The sequence below is a fragment of the Dermacentor variabilis genome, chromosome 11 (genome assembly GCF_050947875.1).
Source record: "Dermacentor variabilis isolate Ectoservices chromosome 11, ASM5094787v1, whole genome shotgun sequence".
NCBI classification, from domain to species: domain Eukaryota; kingdom Metazoa; phylum Arthropoda; class Arachnida; order Ixodida; family Ixodidae; genus Dermacentor; species Dermacentor variabilis.
Window position 1 is genome coordinate 54,888,830 of NC_134578.1, and position 13,749 is coordinate 54,902,578.

A 13,749-nucleotide genomic window follows, 5' to 3' on the forward strand; every position below is an offset into this window, starting at 1 on the left:
CTGCTTCTGATGTGCGCTGCTTTGTCGCCCTGTGTTCTTACTTTCGCTGTTTCATCAAAAACTTCGCTGACCTTGCTCGGCCTTTGACAGACCTTCTAAAGAACATTCTCATGGGGCCTGGACCTGAACATTCTCATAAGAACATTCTCATGGGGCCTGGGGCAGGCTCACGTGTTTGCCGCTCTCATCGGGTTTCTGACCACCACTCCCATACTTGCCCACTTTGATCCATCTGCCCCGACCGAAGTCCACACTGACGCAAGTGGCCATGGCATTGGCGCTGTTCTCGCCCAACAAAGGAATGGTACCGAGTGCACCATAGCTTACGCCAGCCGCCTGCTATCACCTGCCGAGAAAAATTGCTCCATCACCGAGCGGGAGTGCTTGGCTTTCGTTTGGGCTGCCGCCATGTACCGGCAATATTTGTACAGCCAAATGCTTTCGGTCATTACAGACCACCTCGCACTCTGCTGGGTGTCTGCTCTTCGGGACCCGACAGGACGGCTTGGTCGTTGGGCTTTGCGGCTCGAGGAATTTTCATTTATTGTCAATTACAAGTATGGATGCCTCCACAAGGACTCTGACTGCCTCTCTTGTCATCCCGTGGATCCTCTTGATCCTGCTGCGCATGATCCGGTGACCTGCATGATGGCTTTTGCTGACATGACCGACGTGTGTGCTGAACAAGAACGAATCCTTACAGTCCATCATTGCCGGAGTGCAATCTGGCAGCACTGACGGCACGTGCCGCATGTTCGTGCTGCACGACGGCATTTTCTACCGCCACAATATCAACCTTGACGACCTCGAGTTGCTTCTTTTCCTTGCTCGTCATCTGCGATCTGCCACTCTAGAACAACTTCATGATGCACCGATGGAGGGACACCTTGGAGTTTTGCATACATTCAACCGCGTATGACGCCGGTTCTTCTGGCCGGGTCTCTACTGCTCTGTGAGTCATTATGTCGCATCTTGCAAATTGTGTCAGCGCCGGAGGAAACCTCCCCTGCCACCTGTCGAATGACTCCATCCAATTGAAGTTCTCTCTGAACTGTTGTTTAGCATAGGCCTTGACCTGCTTGGCCCTTTTCCAAGGTTGACTACAAGGAATAAGTGGATCACCATCGCTACTGATTACGCGACACGTTAGGCGATAACAAAGGCGTTGCCGACTAGTTGCACAACAGACGTCGCCGATTTTCTCCTCCACGACGTCATTCTCCACCACGGTGCACCTTGACAGTTACTTACAGACCGCGGCCGCTCGTTCTTATCTCGAGTTGTCGACAACCTCCTGCGCTCTTGTGCCACGGAGCACAAGCTGTCCACTGCCTCAGACCCACAAATGAATGGTCTTGTGAAACGTCTCAACCAAACAATCACAGAGATGCTGTCGATGTACGCCTCCAACGATAACCGCTACTGGTACGCCACGCTGGCCTATGTGACGTTCGTGTATAACTCGTGCCGACATGGCACGGCAGGATATTCAACCTTTTATCTCTTGTATGGTCGTGACCCCACATTGCCGTTTGACACCATCCTCCCTTCTGTGCCACGTGTTGCAAATGAGTGCGCTTATGGAGTCATTTATCGCACTCACATGGCAGGTCAAGTCACCCTATCTCGTTTATTAGCTTTGCAGCATATACAAAAAGAGTTATGACTGCTACCATCGCGATGTTAAGTTTGCGTCAGCAGCTTGGGTACTCCTTTGGTCACTATGTCGTCGGGTTGGCCTCTCCCAGAAGCTTCTCTCTCGCTACACAGGGCCTTATGCAGTCCTATATCAAGCTAACAACGTAAATTACAAGATTTCGTTGCTACAGTTTGACGCATCCTCAAGTCAGACGCCTGTTGACTTCATGCGCGTTGGCGGATGAAGCCATACTTCGCTCGCAATTCTTTGCCTACCGTGCGCCGAGACGGTGCTTCAGCACCCAGGGGACCTGTTACGGAAGGATGAAAGACAGAGGAAGAAGATCGGAGACGCTGGCTGCTACGTGTTGTTGGTGGTCAGCCATCTTAACTACTCTGAATCATGCTGTATATATATTGTAAATATAGTCTTTCTATACTCCCAACATCCCCGTAACAATATATATATATTTACGAGGGCGAATCGGCAAAGTCTTTGCCCCTATTTTTTTAACCAAATTACAGTACGAAGACAGCACATCCATTCCCAGCGGTGGACCTTTCTTGGACTGGCCCGGCCTTACCTGCCGGTACTTCCACAGCACAGCGCTGCTGTCAGTTGTTGAAGATGGCGGTTGTGCTTCACACATCCACGGCATACGAGCAAGGAAGTGTGATTCGTTTTCTATGGAGCAAAGAATGAATGGCCATCGAAATCCACAGGGAAGTGCAGCCCACATATGGGGAAAGGTGTCTCGCTTTGAGAAGTGTGAGGTGCTGGTGTTGTGAGTTCGCGAAAGGCCTGTGAGGGCTTGCACGACAATGAGCGTTCGGGGAGGCCGCATGCGTCGCTGACTACCACAGCGGCATCTCAAATTTAGTGCTACAATGGGACAAATGTCTGAACCGCTGTGGGGACCGTATGGAAAACTATGATAAGGTATATAGAAGGTAGTATGTGTATTTGTAATCACCTGTATGTGCCTTATTTTGCCTAATAAAAAGAATAGGAGCACTTACTTTCCGATTTGCCTCGTACTTATCTATTGAACCTCATACTCCGACCCAGTAGCCGAAGTTGCCTACCAGCTCGGGCCACTATGTATGTGCTTGTGATCCTTATGTCTTCGTGGTCATTCCATCATCGTCATTCTAGCTTCATGATCAGACTCGCCATGCCATCGTACTCATGCCTTCTATGCCGGTTTAGTGACCAAAGTTCTCTAATGGCCTTTAGGTATGTGCTCGTGGTCATGATGCCGTAGTGGCTGTTGCGTCGTCGTCATTCCAACTTTGTCATCTGACTTTCACCGTGTCATGGTCCTCACACCTTCGTCGTCACACAGTTGTCATTCATTTGTTGTCACACTGCCATTATGATCCCGTCATAGTTGTTCCATCATCTTCACTTTAGCTTCGCCATCCGGCTATTTTCAGGCCATCATCGTCACACAGGCTTCGTGGTATAGTCATCATACCGTTGTCAAGCCATCGTCGTCATTGCATTGTCATCATGCATTTGTTGTCATACCGCTGTCGTAATACCATCACAACAGCTTTATCATGGTCATTCTAACTTCGTCATACGACTCTCATCATTGTGCCTCTTCATGCTGTCTTTGCCATACTATGTTACCATCATGCCCCATTGTCATGCTGTCAGCGTTAACACTTTAGTAACGTCATCACTTTATCGTCATACCATCCTCATCACTGCGTCGTTGTCAGTCACTATTATGCATCCATTGTCGTTATAGTCATCGTCATGTCGTGCCATCGTCGTCATTCCAGCTACGTCATACTGTCGTCGTCATTCCATTGTCTTCATGTTGTTGCCGTCCCGCTATCGTCGTACTATCATCATTTAGGCACCATCATCCCATTGTCATGACATCATCATACTGCCTTTGCCGTTCCACTGACCCCATTTCTTCATCATTCCATCGTCGTCACTTCACGCTTCATATCAGTGATGCGTCGGCGTCACAGTCGTCGTCACATCACCATATGCTCATAAACAACCTTGCCAAGCGAGTACTGTAGCAAAGTGCAATGATACCGGAGCATATCGCACATATACGAAGCCAAAAGAAGTCTTAGAATGGCTACTACAGATATTAAACAAATGTGACTTCGGAATACAGTGGGTCGCTACATTGCTCAAAGGCTAATTGCATTACCATGAGCAGCCATCGTGAGATGAGTTCTGCCATAATTCTTTTCCGCTTTGGCACTCCTAATTCTAACGTATTAAAGGAACGTAAATATCGTTAGGATAGTTTGGTATTCATGAAGTACCAGATTCCAGGGAGCCTAGCATGCGCAACTTTTGAGTCAAAAATTCTAAAACCAGAACAAGATCAGCCAGAAGAAATAAATAAAAGATAGTATTGACATTTAATGAAAACTATTGTCAAAAACACTAAACATGTACATATGTAAATATGGAGTACGTAAATATATGTGGGTATGTGTGCGTTGCTACATGACATGATATGCTGAGATGTTTACAAAGCTATCGCTTGAAAGGATACAATTTCAAGGGTTGCTCTAGGGGGTTTACTTTATGGTGATAACAAATATATTGTTACAGGGAGATCTTTTGCGCAGTCTTTCCACGACTCATCAACCACCAGTTATCAGCACTCGTTCCCTATCTACACCAAGGTAGCGCGCTGTCGAGGGCGGTGCGTGCCAGATAAAGCACCAGCTCAGCCAATATAGCTTGTTTGATGGCGCTACTTTTTGATGCAGGTAGACAGTTAGTCACATGACCTTCTTTTTTCTTTCTTTTGCAGGCTTTCTTTATCAGCCGAAAAAAAATTAAAAGGCAAAAAATGCCTGGCTGATAACATGCCATCTTCAAGCTTCTTTTAATTTCTAACAAATTCAAGAACCTGGTCCTACTACATGAACTCAAGGCTGTCCAGAAGGCCTGCGATGCGGCGGTGAGGCTAGGCCTCCCCGTCCCTATGTGGGAGTAGCCGCGATCCTCCCCCTATAACACAGGGGTGGATTCTTTCAGGACCTGAATAGAATTCTTTATCTATCTTCATTGACACCACAGGATTCAGAGTAGCAAATAAAAAATAGTTGATTGCAATTAATTAGTCAATTGAATGACATCAAAAAAATTACTGGTGGCTGCTCTACTCGACTGTGGACACTGTGGACATAGTTGTCGTTGCGTAGAATGACCCGGTTTTTCCTTTCTTTCTTTAACGCAATGCATGATAGCTGGGACACCCTGTACATAGTGAAGTTCCCGCAATCAGCTGTATTTTTCTGCGTGTGAGGTGGATGAAGACATCAAGTGCGATTTGCCTCAATGCATTTCTCTTCTCCGACAAAAAGGACGTTGCAAATTGCAATGTGACAGCTCGGCTCGTGATTGAACTCTCCAGTGATGCAGTCTTTCAGAGCATCTGTCCTTGGGGGCTCACACAGGGATGTATGCATCACCATAGAGAAATTCATTGTTGAATCTAACTGATTTCATTGTTAGTCCTATTATTTAATTCTTCCCTCATTGTCTTTTATAAATGTATATATATTTTTTCTTTCTTTTTCTGTGTTCTTTTAGAATTACTATTTGCTGGATCATTTGATTTGCTTTAATTTATTAATCAAAATTATTGATATTTAGATTTATTCTATTGACACATGGCTAAAGCCTGCCTAATTCTTGACCAATCCCCCCGAATGGGTATGTTCCAATGACACTAAGATCACCATCAGCAGTAGCAGCATCCCGACTTTTTCACTTCGCAAGAGGGAGAGAGAGAGAGAGAGACTAGCTTTAATGACATGCTGAAGATGTTAGCCTGGCTGTTCGCCTGATATGCTGCTCCAGGTACTGGGTGATTATTATTATATATAGAGTGATGCACACTTAAAAGCATATACAGTCACATTTACACAGATACACACTATAGAGATATCTGCAAAGTTTTGTTAAGGTTCGTGGCCCACAAGAACATCAGCAGCGCTTTCGTGGCACATAATACGCAGGCGATGCTTTGCCATTGGCTGAGAATATGCCGCAGTTCCAAGCTCAACCAAGTTCACTTCGCAAATTCGTCGCTCAGTAGGCTGGGAAGCCGCTGGAGCTTGACCTTTAAACATTGGCTAGGGTGAGACTGAAAAACCTCAAGCACACTTCATGGAATAGCTTGTGCAGACTTTGGCAGGGGCTTCACCGAACAATGACTTTTCCATGGACTCGTGCCTCCTTTAAAAATGCTCCGCCAGTAACAGCAGCAGCACACTCTGCGCCAGAAGCCACTCTTGGAGAATCTTATTCCTGTCATGCAAGTCCAGCAAAGACCCTACACCGAGATGGTGAAGCCCTACACGTTGCGATGGGGAGATCTCAAGCCCAGAGACTTGTATCCAGTTATACGAACAAGCATGCGAAGCCAATTCATGGCACGAGCCCAGCGAACACGCCAGGGACATGCGTCTGTTTCTGACCGGCCTGGAGCCCCAATGTGGTTTGACACAGGACTGACGCACAGCATGTGTGCAAAGCGAGCTTTATGTCTGGCAGCTTTTGACAAAAACGCTGCTTAAAGGTGGGACCGGGCTATCTCTATTATTATTATTATGGGCTAGCTTAATTAGTGGACAAATCGATCGTCACAACGAGCGCTCAGGAGTTCGCAACCACAGTTGTGATTCCCTTGGGCACAATTTTAAACCTAACGACTCTGCCCAGAGCGCTGGCGTCGGGGCTTTTCACGACTCTCAGTTCACGCGTTTCGCCGCAGTCAAAGAGATCACCGAGCAGATTCAGCTCGAGGGAAACGGACGGCACGTCCTCCCAGTACCGGCCCAGGGCAGGTTTCATGACGACGCCTTCCCCAGCTACGAAGTCGTTGGTGATCACGACGGCGATCCTAAACCGAGCCGCCAGGTACTGCAGCGCGTTGCAGAGGTGTGACAACAGCGACAAACCGTCGACGTACTGGTTGCCGGTCAAGACCGGAGAGGCGGCGGCCGTCAAGGAATCGACGAGTATCATTTTCACGTTCGACAAGAAAGTCTCGTCCTTTTTTCCCGCGGAGCAGAGCGAGTCGCGCACTTGGTCCACGACCTGAACCATCTCCAGCAAGTCGCAGACGGCGACGTGCCTCACCTTGGAGAGGACAGTTTCAGCTTTGACGTCACCCGTTACTCTGCAAGACACAATCTGGCGCAGTCTCTCGGGTGAGAAACAGCTCAGTGCGTCCACGTAGAGCGCGCCGAAGTGACTGGCGACGACGAGATTGGCGGCGAGGCTGTGGCACAGCTGCGTCTTGCCGCTGTTGCCGGCGCCAACGATTTCGGTGATGCGCCCGGTGTAGACTCCGCCGCCTATGGCCTCGTCAACGTTCCCGCTACCCGTGGTGAAGATGGCCGTGGTCTCCAGTAACTGCTCGTAGAGTTCGATTCCCGTGCGCAGCTTGGGTGCGTAGATCGCTTGCAGTGAGCGGCGCAGTCGAATCACGTCCCCGTAGGCGAGCCCGGTGCGCTCGGCAAGAGTTTCGCGTTCGGACGACAGGTATTCGACGACGGTCCTAACACCGGAGGCGCGCAGCTTTTCGACGACCGGCGCTGTCAACTCCGGGCAGAGCCCGACGCGCAGTATCGTCATGCTGACACGACGGGACGTTCACAAGCGCCGGGTCCACGTCGACACTCAGCAGAACTCGAACTCGGATTTGAAACTCGCACTTACACCTACGCTCGATCGATTGCGACTCATAAACTTGTGGCGGTACTTCCGCTTTGAGCCACTTCCGCTGGCTCAAAGCACGTGACTTAGAAGTGCAAACATAACATAATATTCTTAATGCTGATATAATTTGTGCAGTAATACCTTACTGTTTGAGTACTTCTAAGTTGTGTAATGAAACTAATAAAGTGACAAAGCCACATTTGCTACATTTTTTATGCCGCTAGGCGTCGACTCAGCTTTGCTTGGTGACATGAAAACGCGATTAAGAAAAGCAGGAATCCTGTAAGTTATTATTTCCAAGCTTGTAGTGTTACAAAAAAAGCAATTTTAATTTACACAGTATTCAAAACAAAATAGTTTACTTTCTTTTTAGCGTTGCCAGATTTGTCACATGTGCTGTGTCGCCACTTCGCGTACCTGGCGTCAGCTGTAGATCAGCTGGGAAAAAAAAAAAAAAAACCCAAACTACCCCCCTTTCTTGTTGCTTTCACGAGCGTATTTGTGCTTTTGTGACTTAGCACCGTCATATTAAAACGTTCCTCTAGGTTTTGCCACGCATACACTCGTTCATAATTTGCATTTTGCTTGAAAGTATCGCATCAAAAGAGGAAATGAATAGTTATTCCAGCAGGGTTTTCCTATGGAGACAGTCACGACACGACTCGAAAGGGGATTTTCCCTAGCGTTTGCAATACGTGATCACTGCAAACAGTCTGGCAGGCAATGCCTATTTGCAAATGTGGGATGATGCATGCACCGTGCCAACCGCTCGCAGCCAGCGCTCGGCGCGCCTTCACAAAACGCACGCACGGAGCGGCGGCGGCGGCCACACAAACACATACCCGTGCGGCTGGGATGGTCATGTGACCCCAAGCGGGCCAATCACGAATAAGGCCATGGTGACAAGTTGTTGATGCGAGCGAGAGCGCAGCGGTGCTTCTCCCGATGCTATGAGCAACCGTAAGTTGTGGTGCGGGGATATTTCGAGTTAATTTCGTGTAAATTTTTCGCTGCTTACGAGCTCAACTCGGATCAGGTGCCGATTCAGCGGGCGTCGTCGACGCCCGCGAGCGTGACAAGTCGGAAATGGTACGTGAAACGTTTGCTTTGCGCTGTGAATCCGTATGTGTCTGTGTGTGTGTACCTGCCTCCGTGCTGTATACTACGAGCCGCCTAGGCCTAACGGTGTCTGCAATCGCCGATGCCGATCGTACTCGCTAGCGCTTGTCCGGCTCCTGGCTACACGTACTCGGCACGTTCGTGCCGCGGTGCGTATGCGCACGTCAGCGTTACGCATGTCTCAGCCGATCAGCTGCACAAAGATGTCGAGCGCCGACGACGCCGAGATGTCAGCAGCCGCGGAGTTTGGAGGGGGCAAAAAAAGCAGCAAAAGAGAGAAGCACGGCGGATGCTATAGCTTTTATTTTTCTAGGTCATGCCGCTGACTTGCCAGGTGAACGAAAGGTGCATCTGAAGTCGAAAGACGCCCGAGTTTCTGGGGAATTTTGTACCCGTGGCAGACGAACTACAGTCGTCCTCGAGTGCAGTCAACCGTCAGCGGTTTGGCGTTGAGGATGGCGAACAGAGTCCGCGACGGAGCCATCATCCCTGGTAGAGCAGCCGTAGCGGTGCTGCTTTGAGGATGCGCGGGGGCTCTTGTTTCCTCGTTCCAGAATTCGGGAGCGCGTTACTTTTTCGAGTCTCTTTGTGCATGGTTGATCGGCTGGCTTCGACGTTTCAAGGGGCCCTTCAAACAGCTGTCAAATACCTTATTAGGATGGCGGTGTGGTATTGTCCCACTTCTTAGAACAAAAACCTCACAGCTGTTTCGAGCACTGGCGATACGACGCTACACAGGCTTCCCTGCTGGCGTCTCAAGCTCGTCGTGGCAGATGGAATTTCGCTGCTACCGCACGTGTTGCGATTGCTACTGGCTACGTCAGAAAGTGGGTCAAGTTTTTGGTTCCCAGTTTTGACCTTCGCTGTTTGCTTACGTGAACCTGCAAAGGGGGGGGGGGGAGTCTTTGACTTTGGGTGTAATGGCCGTTTCGGATCACCTCGCAGCTCGAGATAAAGGTTGGAGCCGCAACGCTTTGACTTTTTTTTTTTTTTGCGTCAGCAGTACACTCGTTTCTTAGTGATGAATTCCCAGCTTATCGTTCGTCGGTTCTTCCAAGTTCATTCACTTATGCAAACCTAAAAGATAGGGTATGCGACGCTGGTTCATTACAGAAGTGGATTTGCGCTGTATAGCCTAACAACACACAGCTAGGAAAGATGGTTGGACTATGTGTGTGATCGTCTTTCCTAGCTCGGTACCTTGTTTCAGTACACAGCTCAATATCTATGACAAGTGCATGCAAGTGCCATTGCTGAATCAATGCATCACAGTGGTATGGGGACGGCATGAAAATGCATGATGCCCATATGCAATGATGCATAGCGAAGCTGCTTACGTGGGTGCCAGTACTGTCAAGCAAGAAAATGTAACACATCCGCACACTTGGCTCATGTGGTGTAGCTTAGGCGCTGACTGCACCGTTGTTCTGCGAAGTTCTCGCATGCTGAAAAAGCTTTGTCACAGAGTCTAGACACTAATTTTTCGCAACTCTGACTGGAAAGATATGACACGTGATTTCACGACTATCGAAATGGCATCACCATTTCCTTTTTTGTGCAGCACCATAAAGGGTTTCTCTCATCATTTTTGTGCCTGCAAGGTTAAAGAGAACTCGCCAATTCCTGGCAAGTAGTAACAAATGTAGAATTGTCGAGGCGCTGCCTAAAAAAGCCTCCCGTTTTATCACAAACTTGTGCCTGGCTGTTGAAGACAGCAAGAGCATTTGCAACTTTACACGTTGACCTGCTCGCATTCTATTATGTCCAAGACCCTCCGCATGTGTTGAGAACAAAGTCGGGAGCTCTGGTTCAGTGCTCGAAAATCTAAGCCGGGAACAAGTAATTTCGTGCCAACCCAAGCACATGCAAATGGCTACATTGCTGTATTACAAAAGCGTAAAGACCAATTCGTCAGTACTTTTTAGGAGCTGTATAATACAATACTATATGGATGAGGAAAAGACATAATGTAAAGAAGCATTTTTAACTTCACGGTCCAATGGACAGCCAAATTCAATTCAAATGTTGCAAGCTCTGTGTAGCTCCTGCCCCGCGCTTCTTATTCAGGATGATCAGTTTACAGCTCTCCTAATTGTTGACCTTCCTGAACCCAGATGCCTTATATGGACAGGATACCTTATATAAACACACATGAAAATTAGTCTTGTGTGTCAAATTATTCTGACTATGTATTAGAATTTCAAGAGTGTAAAAGATTTCTAATGTCTTTGTTATTTTGTGTTTCAGGCTTCATCAGATGAGCCTTTATACCTGACAGTTGGGACGGATGTGAGTGCAAAGTACCGCGGTGCCTTTTGCGAGGCGAAAATCAAAAAAGTGAACCGCATGGTCAAATGCCGGGTGAGTCTGCAACTTTCTTCGATGTTTTTAGTTCTGTACTTTGCTCGACACTGCCTTGCCGAAGACGGCAAATTTTGTGAAGCTGCATTTGTGGCCATCGTTTGACATTTGGCTGACGTTGGTTGCAGCCTGTTAACCTTGCATGTTTCATGACAGTAGGCTTTTGCGCCCAAACTAGGAAACGAATACAGGAGACTTGACAGACTATATGCAAACTTTTTGACTGCATTTTATTGGAGAAAAGAAGGAAGCTTTATACATAGCCGATATGTGACGCGCATCCGGTAGGTGAGAACAAGAAAACAAGGCATATTCAAACAGACAAGTGAAATATAAAAACAATAACACATGCAGCATGCAACGAAGGACCTATCTATGCGCAATGGGTGCCTAGAAATGCTAGTTTTTAGCAGTGGATCTTGCCATTGAAAATCCAGCTCCTTCAGTCCACAACCCTGTTGAAGCTACACTGACACAAGTAAAATGCAGTTGAAAGTTTATGCTTGTGTTTATCGAGTCTCCAGTCTTTCTTTTCTAGGTTGTGCACAGAAGTCTACAGTAGTGGAATATTACCAAATCGTCCAAACCAGTACCCTACTTCATTTGTTGCAATAATGCCTGGGCTGCCCATGATGAGACCTTTAAGTTTTGAGGATACGAGAAGGGTCCTTTGCAGGTGATTTCTAAGTGTTCTCACCAAATGTATGTATGCAAGACATGCACAGACACAAGCCTTGTATCACGCACTGGCCTGAAAGCTGAAGTAATCTGTGAAAATGTGATTTTCTGACCACCTCAGCTCAGGCGCTGTATTGAATAGTTCACTCTGATGGTGTGAGTCATAGCTGACTAAACCCCATTGGGGGTTACCTCTTGAGTAAAATAATTAGCGTGATGTCTTGGTTCGTAAACAGAAAAAGTTTGCCTGTCAAGTGTGAATAATTTCCGAGAGGGACGAGCAGTGGGAATGCTTCTTAAACGCTTACCCCTAGTATCCAAGATGTTTTTATGCAGTACTTGTCATCCCCGTTGTACCCATAAAAGGGCGTGCCGCACTCTGTCAAAGCAGTACATATGTGATCTGAACCTCTGTTTGCAGTTGCCTTGAGTGCAACAGAAGAAGTGGAAACCAAGGGGGTTAATTTTTACACTGGTAGCCGTTACGTGTTCACTCCCCTAATAATTTTGATGTCTGCTACCATCCAGCGCTGGAACCCCAAAATCCTCTGTGAGGAAATTCCGAGGAAATAAAAAATCCTTAATGTGCCATGAAGATTCGAACTGACGACCAACAGATTGGCTGTCCAGGATCCTGCCGATGGTACAACAGTGGACAGTACTGATCCTGGAGGGCGTGATCATGCCAGCAGCTGCCAGGACAGGATTGGCTAATGCTTGCTTAGCATCTGTGTATTGGACAGATGCTGTGCCGCCTTCGTTTTCTAGCACGTCACCTTCCCAGTTGCAAAGGTGGTCCTCTGGAGCCTTCTTCTACATATAACGACAGTGATGTGTCGCTAAGCAGATTCAGCTCCCGGGAAATGGACGGCACATCCTCCCTGTAGCGACCCAGGGCAGCTTTCATGACACCACCTTCCCCAGACAAGAAGTCTTTGTTGATCACGATGGCGATACTAAACCGAGAAGCCAGGTACTGCAGCACGTTGCAGAGGTGCAACAGCAACAACAAATCATTGATGTGTTGGTCACTGGTGAAAACCGTCAATGCGGTGGGCATCAAGGGATCGACGAGTACCATTTTCATGTTCAACTACAACAAGAACAAAAAAGGACTAGTGCTTTTTTTCCAGCAAGCAGATCACATCCTGCACTTTCTCTCACTCTTGTCTGCCTCGACTTCATCAGTCGTCTGCTAGTGCTTGGCTTCTTCCTCATGTTTACCGGAAGGCACTTAACGTCGTCGTCTTTTTTCTTTTCAAGGATAGTGTGAGGCTTCTTAATGGGGTCGCCAGGTATAAATTTGAAAAACACCGAACAAATCCAGCAGTAAGAAGGGTTGCTGTAGTAGAGAAAAGTGGCCAAGTATGGGGGGGGATAGCTAAGAGGAGGAAGATAAAGCCAGGTCCTTGTACTTCGCCACCGGAAGGCGCAACTTCCACAAATGGATACCATTCACACTCATTTTGCTTCTCGAAAGGAGATTGCTCGCACGCACCTGCGAATGTTCACTCCAACAAACACTGAACGAAGGCTTACTGCATGTTGTCCTGTCAACTATTGCGTCATTGCTTCGTATGATGAGTGAAACAGCAATTTTTTGTTAAAACAGCTACATAAAGCCAATAGGCAAGGGAGCCAAGAAAAGTGTAGGGAAAACTAACTGGACAGTTTTTCCTATGCTTTGCCTGGCTTCATTGTCTGTTGGCTTCGTTTCTATAAAGCACAGCAGCTTCGTTTACACATGGTGGGTTGGTGGGACTTCTGCGCAGTTTGGAGAGTTTCTTGGTGCATTTTGGGAAAGGCAGATGGGTGATGATTCGATATTTTGCCTTACCAGTTCAGTAATTTATTGGTTTTTATGGCAACATGAAGAGGATTAGTTGTTTTCGGGAAGGTCGTGTAATGCGCGGAGCATTTAGCCAGCGATATATTGGAGTTACAGAATGGGGCTGGCAGAGGATTAGGTGGAATAATGGGACTGGGAAGTTTGCAGGCATAGAGTGTAGTCAGCTGACAGAGGGCTGGGGTAATTGGAGATCACCTTCATTCTGCACTGGACATAATATGGGCGAGGATGGGAGTCCCATGGAAGGCCTGTTGGACATCGTTAAGGAGGGGAGAGTAAAGAGTGTGATAAAAGTTAAGATTAAATGTAGCTGTGACAGCATCCTGTGGACCACAGAGGCGGTTACCTAACATTTCACTCCTCTGAAAAGGAGTAGGTGCATAAA

At 47.6% G+C, this 13,749-nt stretch overlaps 2 protein-coding genes across 3 annotated transcripts in view; one reads left to right on the forward strand and one right to left on the reverse strand.

Moving 5' to 3' along the window:
* Nucleotides 1-4,016: 4,016 nt before the first annotated feature.
* Nucleotides 4,017-7,391, reverse strand: LOC142564509 (DNA repair protein RAD51 homolog 4-like). The gene has a single exon (XM_075675527.1). The coding sequence runs from the start codon at nucleotides 7,271-7,273 to the stop codon at nucleotides 6,290-6,292; it is 984 nt and encodes a 327-aa protein (XP_075531642.1). The 5' UTR covers nucleotides 7,274-7,391; the 3' UTR covers nucleotides 4,017-6,289.
* An 863-nt stretch (nucleotides 7,392-8,254) lies between these two features.
* The window catches only part of LOC142564521 (uncharacterized), a 56,374-nt gene continuing 50,879 nt past the window's right edge, over nucleotides 8,255-13,749 (forward strand). For both annotated transcript variants that reach the window (XM_075675536.1, XM_075675537.1), the window contains exons 1-2: nucleotides 8,255-8,446; nucleotides 10,724-10,837. In XM_075675536.1, coding sequence (XP_075531651.1) covers nucleotides 8,444-8,446; nucleotides 10,724-10,837 — 117 coding nt within the window. In that variant the 5' untranslated portion in view covers nucleotides 8,255-8,443. The remainder of the gene's footprint in view (nucleotides 8,447-10,723; nucleotides 10,838-13,749) is intronic.